We start from the raw sequence: 11,483 nt of genomic DNA, 5'->3' as shown, positions 1-11,483 counted from the left end.
ACTCTATGTCTCTCTACCATTCACAGAAACATACTCTCTACCACTCTCTCTCTCTTTCTCTCTCTCCCTACCTCAGTCTCTTTCTATGTCTCTCTACCCTTCTCTTGTCCAACCCACATTCACTGACATCACAGCTTAATGATCCAATCAGAGGCAGGCCATTTTGTCATGTGCTTATTTCAATATTTTTCTGTGATCAAATTTTTTTTTACATTTTATAAATGTATTGTTTTACCTGGAAAAAAACCCTACCCAACAAAACAGCCACAAAAAAATCCACCTTAAAATTTTGAAACACAGAAACTCTTTATTTGATATTTATGAAGTTGTAAACATGAAAATATCAAAGTTGAACATATCACATAATATCTCTGAATGAAGAAAACATGTTCACAAGTTTACATTGAAAGTGTTTCAGTTTTAAAACCAGTGTACTAAGCTGAACACACTTTTTACTTCTAAACTGTTAAAGTGAATTATCATACAGGGGCTGATTGGCCAGGGCTTTGACAGTGACAAAATGGCCTGTCTCTGATTGGATCATTAAGCTGTGATGTCAGTGAATGTGGGTTGGACAAGAGAAGGGTAGAGAGACATAGAAAGAGACTGAGGTAGGGAGAGAGAGAAAGAGAGAGAGAGTGGTAGAGAGTATGTTTCTGTGAATGGTAGAGAGACATAGAGTGTGTGTAAGAGAGAGAGAAAACTTTCTGAAATTCAAAGGATTTTCTGGGAGAGAGAGTGTGAGTGAAAAAGAGAGAGCGAGAGAGAGAGAGAGACCACAACTCGCTCACACACACAGTGCTTGTCACTCTCACACACACATCTCTCTCTACTCTCTCTCTCTCTCTCTCTCTCTCTCTCTCTCTCTCTCACACACACACTGATACTGTTGATTTTACAGATAATACATGTGGTTATTTCAATATTTTATTGTAAAAAAAATGTTCTTAGATTTAAAAAAACACAGTTTTACCTGAAAATTTAGATGGAAGCATGTTATTTTTATTGGTAAAACAATGTGTTCTAAATGTTCAAACTGGTAAAATACTGAATCAAGCATAGAGTTTACAGTTTAAAAATGTGCTTATTTCAATATTTTTCTGTGATCAAATTTTTTTTTACATTTTATAAATGTATTGTTTTACCTGGAAAAAAACCCTGCCCAACAAAACAGCCACAAAAAAATCCACCTTAAAATTTTGAAACACAGAAACTCTTTATTTGATATTTATGAAGTTGTAAACATGAAAATATCAAAGTTGAACATATCACATAATATCTCTGAATGAGGAAAACATGTTCACAAGTTTACATTGAAAGTGTTTCAGTTTTAAAACCAGTGTACTAAGCTGAACACACTTTTTACTTCTAAACTGTTAAAGTGAATTATCATACAGGGGCTGATTGGCCAGGGCTTTGACAGTGACAAAATGGCCTGTCTCTGATTGGATCATTAAGCTGTGATGTCAGTGAATGTGGGTTGGACAAGAGAAGGGTAGAGAGACATAGAAAGAGACTGAGGTAGGGAGAGAGAGAAAGAGAGAGAGAGTGGTAGAGAGTATGTTTCTGTGAATGGTAGAGAGACATAGAGTGTGTGTAAGAGAGAGAGAAAACTTTCTGAAATTCAAAGGATTTTCTGGGAGAGAGAGTGTGAGTGAAAAAGAGAGAGCGAGAGAGAGAGAGAGAGAGACCACAACTCGCTCACACACACAGAGCTTGTCACTCTCACACACATCTCTCTCTCTCTCTCTCTCTCTCTCTCTCTCTCACACTGATACTGTTGATTTTACAGATAATACATGTGGTTATTTCAATATTTTATTGTAAAAAAAATGTTCTTAGATTTAAAAAAACACAGTTTTACCTGAAAATTCACATGGAAACATGTTATTTTTATTGGTAAAACAATGTGTTCTAAATGTTCAAACTGGTAAAATACTGAATCAAGCATAGAGTTTACAGTTTAAAAATGTGCTTATTTCAATATTTTCCTATATTTTTTCACTCCACACAGAAGGGTCCAGACCGGGGTTCGAACCTGGAACCCTCTTGTTGTGAGGCGACAGTGCTAACCACTGCACCACCGTGCCGCCGAAAATAGCCTGTTTCCATGTAAATTTTCAGGTAAAACTATGTTTTTTTTTTGCTCTAAGAACATTTTTTTAACAACAAAATATTGAAATAACCAAAGGTATTAACTGTAAAATCAACAGTATCAATACAATTTATTACTGTAAATGGAGGAAATGTTTTACCATAATTTAACGGTGCTATTTCGGCAACCACAGCTGCCAGTACATTACTGTAAAAACATTTTTTTTTTTACAATGTAGGATGCAGTGTAACTATTAACGTTATTAACAGGTCTGTTTTTTTTAATCACTTCTCCAACGACAAATCCTTGCTGAAATTCAAAGGATTTTCTGGGAGTGAGAGAGAGAGAGAGAGAGAGAGAGAGAGAGAGAGAGAGAGAGAGATGTGTGTGAGAGTGACAAGCTCTGTGTGTGTGAGCGAGTTGTGGTCTCTCTCTCTCTCTCTCTCGCTCTCTCTTTTTCACTCACACTCTCTCTCCCAGAAAATCCTTTGAATTTCAGAAAGTTTTCTCTCTCTCTTACACACACTCTATGTCTCTCTACCATTCACAGAAACATACTCTCTACCACTCTCTCTCTCTTTCTCTCTCTCCCTACCTCAGTCTCTTTCTATGTCTCTCTACCCTTCTCTTGTCCAACCCACATTCACTGACATCACAGCTTAATGATCCAATCAGAGGCAGGCCATTTTGTCATGTGCTTATTTCAATATTTTTCTGTGATCAAATTTTTTTTGACATTTTATAAATGTATTGTTTTACCTGGAAAAAAACCCTACCCAACAAAACAGCCACAAAAAAATCCACCTTAAAATTTTGAAATACAGAAACTCTTTATTTGATATTTATGAAGTTGTAAACATGAAAATATCAAAGTTGAACATATCACATAATATCTCTGAATGAGGAAAACATGTTCACAAGTTTACATTGAAAGTGTTTCAGTTTTAAAACCAGTGTACTAAGCTGAACACACTTTTTACTTCTAAACTGTTAAAGTGAATTATCATACAGGGGCTGATTGGCCAGGGCTTTGACAGTGACGAAATACTGACAAAATAGTCATACTTTAGCATGACCTCAAAATGTCATAAAAAACGTCATAGTATAGTATGGCATCAAAATCGGCCAAAAACAATGACATATTTTAATATGAAGATGTCGATAAATTCAGTCCATCATCATCATCAGCACCAGTGTCTTAGCTCCGGGGGAGGGGGATTCTTCACATGGGAAGCCGCTAGTAATCAAGATGACATCTGACGGGGATCCGCCTCCTGCCAGAGCCTACACATCAAGAAGTCTGTTTTACTTGTGATCATCAATAAAGTTCTTTGAAACATTCTCATTTGCTGTGTTCCTTGTACATTCTCTTGATTGAATAATAAGAATGAATTGTCATTAAAGAGCTACAGAAGGCATCAAAATTGGGTGAAAAACAACATAGTATAGTAAGGCATCAAAATTGGATGAAAAAAACGTCATAGTATAGTATGGCATCAAAATCGGCCAAAAAAAGTCATACTTTAGTATGACCTGAAAATGTCATAAAAAACGTCATAGTATGGTACGGCATCAAAACCTGGTGAAAAACGACATAGTAAAGTAAGACTTTAAAATGTAATTTAAAAAAGTAAATGTGCTCTCCTTCTCTGCTGTCATTCAGGTATTTCAGAGATGCTACGCTCCACGACCCACCTCAACGCAGGTTGCTGGGTATCTCCAATCAAACCCTCCTCTACGAAGTTTCCCAAGAAGATGTCGATAAATTCAGTCCATCATCATCATCATCACCAGTGTCTTAGCTCCGGGGGAGGGGGGGGTTCTACATCTGGGAAGCCGCTAGTAATCAAGATGACATCCGACGGGGATCTGCCTCCTGCCAGAGCCTACACATCAAGAAGTCTGTTTTACTTGTGATCATCAATAAAGTTCTTTGAAACATTCTCATTTGCTGTGTTCCTTGTGCATTCTCTTGATTGAATAATAAGAATGAATATATAGTATATATATATAACATAGTATAGTAAGGCTTCAAAATAGGCCAAAAACACAATACTTTACTATGACCTCAAAATGTCATAAAAAAACATCATAGTATAGTATGGTATCAAAATCGGCCAAAAAAAAGTCATACTTTAGTATGACCTCAAAATGATATTTGACATTTTTGGCATATTTTGAGGTCATACGAAAGTATGACTTTTTTTGGCCTATTTTGATGCCCCACTATGTCATTTTTGATTACTTGATATGATTGAATTTTGATGACTTACTATAGTATGACTTTTTTTTATGTTTTTCCAATACAGGCTTGTCTAAAGTAGTTTTTAAATATGTCCAATTTCAGAATATATCATGATACAAGCCTGGTGTGGACGGAGGTGAGAGGACATGCAGAATCTCCATGTCTCCTTATGTCTTTGGCACGGTTGATGGACATCTTGAATAAGCGACGTTACGGCTCCATGGCAGCTGGACTGTTGTCATTCCCAGGAACAGGGTAAGTTACCTGCTTTTTTTTATGACTTTTTGACGTGTCAGCTTTGTCCAACCTGGTGAAAGAGACAGAAGAGCGATAAAAAGTTTGTATTAGGGTTTTTAGGTAGTCTGTCAGAATGTGTCCCCCCGACAAAATTGAGTTAACCTGTGAGAGCAGGGAAGTGTTACCCCTATTTAAATATATGTCCTACATGCCAGTGTTACACTAGTGTACGGCGTTTTTGATGCAAATTACAAACCAGAGTACAATAACTACCTTCCCATTGTTTTTAGAGCTCCTCTTCATCTCATGCAGTGTCTTTGCCTCAGGTCTCTCTCTCTTTGGCTGCCGCCCCTTCAGTTTCAAGAGTCTGCTAATTGACCACTTGCTGTCTGAAGGAGGAAAAATACTTAGAAAAATCTGTCCCAGGCAGAAAATGATTGGCAAATGTAGAGCACATGATCCACTCTGCTCTACATGAGCTGAAATTGTCCTCTAATGTCAGTGCTGCCATGGCTGAATAATTTACTTACTGTATTTCTGACAGTGTAAACCTAGTGGTTAATAATACTCTAATCCATGATATTTAAATTTGCCCAATATTTATAGTAAATAAATATTGGACTAATTTGGAAAATTTAGAACCACCATGAATATATTTTGGTTGGTAAAGTAGATCCACTGTGGAGTGATTAAATACAGCAGCTGTGTTGTGATGTAGAATCTTTCAAATTCTATAGATGTAGAAAGTAAATTTTGTCGCAGGAGTCGAGTCAGACTGAAAGACAAGGAGACAATAAAGAGACCATACAGCACAGGGAGTAAGAAGTATATAACCAAGTGTATTCCCTCTGTTAATGTACACATATTTAGAGTCATCTCACTGGAACACTTTACAATAACATTTAGAAAGAACAGGAAGATACTGGGAGGAGTATGCTTGGAATGGAGAGGGGGAGAAACCAGACAAACGTGGCAGGAGAGTAAATCGATGGAGCCTGTCAAATGAAATGGCTGCCATCTTGTCTCCAGCCATACAGACGGAAACAGATACAAATGAAATTTAAAAAAAAAAAAAAAAAAGATGGAGGATGGGTAGAGCCTGCTTTCTCCACAGGGTATGAGGACGTACAATCTGACATGAGGAGATGAACTGTTCTCCCCTGGAAAAGGAGAAAGTGTGGTTTCATTTGCTCAATTACCAAAAGAAAATACATAGAAATTTCAGTTTCCCAGAATCATAGACATTTTTTTTCTCCAAACAGGAATGATAGTAGGGAAAACACATTTGTCTTAGTAATGGGATGAGAGTCAAATATTTAGACATTTCACAAACTTTTTTCAGGATTTTTCTTTTCTTTTCATGGTACAGTTTTCTTTTTTTAATAGTGTTGAGAAAATTGGAATACTAGAGTTCTGTTGTACATCTTCCAGGGAATTGCCGTTCACCTTTTTTATTTGTGTGCTCTTCCCACAAAGTTTGCTTTGCCCATTGGCTGCCATCAGTCCAGTCAGGCTAGAGAGGGGTGAAAGACACAGTCGCTTTTTCAGCTGCAAGGTATCTCTCTCCACAGTGGAACTCCAGCAAGAATGAATTCAGAATTTCCCTAAAATGTCTTGTTTCTTCAGAAAAAAGGATCAAATTAAAAAAAACAAAACAAAAAAAAAAACAAAGTGACTGAGTCTTGCGGCAAGGCATTGCATCAGCCATCCTGTTCGTGGGGGGAGGGGGGTCACGGGGTCAGAGGAGCATGGGTTTAGGCGGTGAAACTGTTCTGACGTCAAAAATCCTAAAGTCCATCTTCGCTGCGCATGATCAGCAAACTCTCGCGTTTTCACTCGCTCACGATTTAGGTCCATAAGTTTCTGCAACGTCTATACATATATTTATAATTATATAGAACAGAGTTCATCTTGTTTGCTGGAGGTTTTTTCTGTTTTTCGCGTGATTAGTAACTGTAAGGACGTGACACAGTTTCTCTGCTGGCCCACTAGGGGGGAGGGGGCGTTTCGGAGCCCCGGAAACACATGACACAGATCTGCTGGAACAAAGGATGACCAAGGGGTTTTGGCCTCGACAAGTTTTTGGCGGCTAAACGTACAAGTTAGCATCCGTTAGGTTGGAGCTGTGGTATCTCACATAGTTGCTACGTTTAACGTTGTTATGATCATCAGTCATCGTCATATTTTTTTTTTGTTTTTTAAACTCCACAGAAAGAAAAACTGTTTTTTTAATCTCTTTTTAGTAAATGAATACTACATGCTTGAAACACGGCAGAGTTTACGTTGCATCGGCTGCTGAGCACCGTAGACAAGGAGAGAAACAGAGTGCACGAGCGAATGAGGAGAAGAAGAGAGCGAGAGAGAGAGAGACCTGACGAGAGGTGAGGGATCGGAGATGTCGAATGCTTACAGAGGTGAGAGAGCTGGATTTGACACAGTGTTTCTGTAAGCTGGCAGTATATTGATTTTGCAGAGGGATGTCAAGTTGCTAATTCAAACCTAGTTGGAAAATAATATGTTGATACTGTCTAAGGTGACGGCTTACACCACAAGATAGCCTCAGAATGAAGCGTATACCCTGACACAAATACTGGTGGTGGTGCTTTCCTACAGTACTCAAGATATTAAATAACCTGTCACATAATAACCATAAATCACTGTTTTATCAGCATTTGGTGCACGGGTGTTGGCACAGTTTGTGTAATCACCTTTCTTTAAATCTACACCGTGGTCAACATTGAGTAAGGTTAAATCAATCAAAGCAATGCTGAGCGGTGTGAACAGAACCACTATGTCACCTTTTTTTTTTTGCTGCATCCCTCTGATTAGACTGGAATTGGTGTCACCTGGCAATACTGAATTTTATAGTGAATCACCCTTGTGCTCACCATTTCCCATATACTGCCGTTCTCCTTACCTCTCTCGCTCTTTCTCTCTCTCTCTCGTCTCTTTCCTTCTCTAAGTACGTCTGCTGTCTGTCTCTGTGTGTCAGGGCGGCGCTCCCTCAGACGTAGTACTCTTTGTCTTTGTTCTTCTTGTTCTTGGTGACTGTCTTGGCAGTGCTGGGCTGCTTCTCCTTCACCAGGGCTCCGTTGCTCTGCGTGGCTGAGTTGCTGATGTAGTTGCGGCTCTGGTCCACCTGGTAGGAGCCCTCGTCGCGGTTGCGGTACTTGTACATGGCGTAGAGCAGGATGAGGATGCAGAGGGCGGCAGCTGCCACGATGCCCACCACCATTCCTGTGGTGCTGCTGGACTGCTGCACCTCCACGGCGCCCGGGAGCCCTCTCTCAGGAGACGTGGGATCTGGAGTGGGAACATGGGGGAAATTTGGGGGGTAGGTTATTCCTGGGACTCTACGGTGGCCCGGGTCTGACGAGGGGTGGGCTGGCGGCAGCAGCACCTGGTCCCGGGTGTTCATTTTCCCAGCGGGGATGTTGTTGTTGTTGCTACTACTGCTGCCGCCAGCGGCTGGCTTGATGCGTGGGCTGAGCTGATCGGGGTTGGCCGTGGGAGTGGAGGAGAGAGGCGGGCGGTGGGAGTTGGGAAAGCGGGAGAAGTGGCGGTCTCGGGGGTTCTGGACACCGCCCTCGACGGCTGGGGGAGGAGGGAGGACAGTCCTGTCGGTGACCAGGGGGGAGTTTTTGTAATAGTCCTCGTCATCAGACTCGGTCATCTCCCCCGAGCCGTACGCCGACACCTCGATGGCCTCCTCGCAGTCCTCCTGGTCCAGGGGGCACGGGGGCCGGCCGTTGGGCAAGGGGAGGGACTCTTTGGTGGTTTCAAGCATGGTGAGGAAAGGGCGGTAGGTGGTGGGGGGCGGGGGGATTACTGGGTAGCGGGTGGCGATGGATGGGGGGTCTAGGGAGTCCACCGTTATTATGGGCAACACTAATTCACCTCCTAGGACAAGAAAGAGACAATGGAAGAAAAGAGTGTCAGAGACCGCCTGAGAGAGAGACCACCTCCAGTCAACAGAAGAAAAAACAGTTCAAATAAATACAGCAACACCAGTATTAGAACAGCACTAAAATTAACATCAGGTTAGTTATATAAGTTTAGTCTGTTCTATTTAAAAAGTTAATATGCTGACTAACTCTGAACTGAAATAAAATACAAGATGTAAGACAATACTCTATCCTGCACCTGCTCCTGACTGCTCTGACCTAACTCCCTATGCTGCACAGGCCTACAAGTTACAGCACTAATACAGGACAAAAGTAAACTACAAATTACACTCAACAGCTTAACATCTATTGTACTACACAGCCTAGCCTTCACTGCTAACTTTCTAGTCTTACCTAATGTTGACTACACTAACGCTCTGCTTCTGCTGTGATTGGTTAAATAAGATAGCAAACCACGAGGTTCAGGTCACTTACATCAACAAATTGGCCGCATGATTTTTGCATGAAAAAAAAATTACAAAAAGAAAGCTGTGTAAGATTGTTCTCGGATAGTGATAAACAACCCCCCCCCCCCCCGCCCTTCTTTACCTCCTCTCCTCTCTGTTTGTTTTACTGGGTAAAAAATAATCATAATGTTAAAAAAAATCTATCAATCAATTTCTTATGAAGAATTGGCTCAGTCACACCCCCCCCCCCCACCCACCCTTGGGCATGGTGGTTTATAATTGGCTTAATCTATTATGCAAACCCTGAGGAGCGGCTGCAGTAAACTGATGGCCCTATATTCTAAACCCAGGTTGTGAGTACACATTACAGTACACTGAGATTATTAAATACTACTGCTCCCTTCTTCCTGTATGAGTCCCTGATGCCCACTTCCCTCCCAAACACTACACATAAACAAACATGGGGCAGCCACGTTGCTCTTAAACAGCCACCAACACAAGTAAACAGTTAAACAATCGTCTTAATGAGCCAGAATTTGTTGTCAAGCCTCAGTTAATCTGTGAAATGAACACCCAAATTAGATAAACATTACTGGGTGTAAAAAAAAAAAAAAAAAAGCTGCATTAATTCAGGAGGAATTCTGCGCCTGGAAGCCCAGCTGGGGTTAGTGGTTAAACATACTGTGGATATGTTAACAGAACATGGCAGAATATCAGTAACAGTCCTGCTAATACACTACAGGTTACTTGATAACATTTTTTTCCTTTCAGCCTGGTTAAAGTGTAAGGGACACAGTCAAGGAAACAATTGAAAAACATTGAAAGGGGGATTAGATTACGGCACATCTTGGGGGAGGAGAAAAAGGGAAGGTAACAGCAAAAACATGACCAAAGAAATGCCAACATCACCAGCATAAAATCATGACTCTGGCTCTTGATAAGGTAAATCAGAGTGACTCAGTGGGAGAGGGGTTGGGTCAGGCAGTTCAGGGATGCTGGGGGAAGTTTAAGTGGAGGACTTGGGACTGTAAGACACCCCCCCCCCCCCCAATGGCCTTTACTCAGCTCAGCAACTCTCTAACCCCACCCCCCCAAAACCTTGTCAGTTAATGCATTGAGTTAACAAAGCCACTGCAACATATCAGCATATTACCACACACTTGACAGAAACAGGCCTTGAAACGAAAGCAAAATGTGAGAGCTGCAAAGGAAAAAAGCTTAGAAGAAGGGCTGAAGAATTACTAACTTCTTATTTCAGTATCAGTGCTGGAAAGGCTAGTTTCCATGGCAATGCTCAAGGTTTTTTTTTCCCTTTTTCTTTTTTCACTCTCCATTATATTTTCTTTCTTTCTGTTCAGTGTTTGAGGGCTGTGTTTCACCTTGAACGCTGAGAGGACAGCAGAGCGTGGTGGCACATTTGAGGAACAAAGAAGAGTCGCACCAAGTAGGATTTTGCAAGTTTAGTGTGTTCAGGGCAAAAAAAAAAAACTTGTGAAATAACTTGTCAAAGTCACAGAAGAAAGAAAGAAAAAAAATTTTTTTTGGGAGGGGGGGGGGGGCTCAGATATACGAAAGTGTGACTGAGGGTGAGATGGTGGCGTTGCTATCTTTACTTTGCCATCTGTCTGCGTGGCAGAGATGCTGCAAGTGCAATTTCAAGCTTTATACCTACTGCTCGGTGTGCAGCCCACCCGTTACTGAGGAGTTACCTCCATTTACCACGTGCCCCACTTAGGCTACATGTGGCTGGCACTGCAAATGGATGGTCTTGTTACGGTAAACACTCCTCGTAATCTTAAAATCTACCTTATATAAACCCAGAACAGCGCTTTAGGATCTACAGGAGGAAAAATACATCGATGTCAATGAAGAATGTCTTTAAAAATAAAGGACTGTTCCGACAAAAATCGCTCCCATCACTCTGCTGTGCTCCTCTGCTCAGTAGAGCCAAAGCCTGAAGGCCTTATGGCATCATCCCATATGACTGGCAGGCAGTGGCTACTAGAAAAATAATGAATCTCAGCCCTCATACACAACGTGAGTCACATCTCAGAACTCTAGGCAGTTATCAAGTCAACCATCTTTTCATTTCCTGTTGTGTGACCCAAGCCTACAGCACCCATAGTTTAAACCAATCAACAACTTCAATTGGCTGTCCCCTTTCCCACGACTGCACCCTCTTCTCTCTGTATGCAGCTCTGATTGTTCAGTCAACACCCAGAAGCAGCAGGCTGCTGACAGGCTGAGAAAGTTGAGTTGAGTTTTTTTTTGGGGGGGGGGGGTTGGGTGTCATAAACAACACATATGTTCACAGATGTGTTCATCTGCTGAAAAGCTGCCAAGAACCACAGACTGATTCGATGGATTTCAAACATGAAGGAGGTCGTCACTGTCAACCCGAGCGAGCGAGCGTGAGACGTTTAGGTATTTTTAACACCTTCGGATTCTATTTGACATCAAAGCTCTCGCTCTGGACTGACTCACCTTGCGATTTGAACCTAAACCAGGCCTGACTGAAACCGGTTCTGATGCAAACTGAGCCGAAAAAGAAATAC

At 41.2% G+C, this 11,483-nt stretch overlaps 1 protein-coding gene across 1 annotated transcript in view; it reads right to left on the bottom strand.

Annotated features, from left to right (window-relative positions):
* Positions 1 to 7,581: 7,581 nt before the first annotated feature.
* nrxn2b (neurexin 2b) overlaps positions 7,582 to 11,483 on the bottom strand; it is a 511,829-nt gene continuing 507,927 nt past the window's right edge. Inside the window, exon 21 of the mRNA XM_041030969.1 lies at positions 7,582 to 8,477. Coding sequence (XP_040886903.1) covers positions 7,582 to 8,477 — 896 coding nt within the window. The remainder of the gene's footprint in view (positions 8,478 to 11,483) is intronic.

Source organism: Toxotes jaculatrix, chromosome 23 (genome assembly GCF_017976425.1).
Source record: "Toxotes jaculatrix isolate fToxJac2 chromosome 23, fToxJac2.pri, whole genome shotgun sequence".
In the NCBI taxonomy this organism is placed as follows: domain Eukaryota; kingdom Metazoa; phylum Chordata; class Actinopteri; family Toxotidae; genus Toxotes; species Toxotes jaculatrix.
This window is presented reverse-complemented; position numbering and strand designations above follow the sequence as displayed.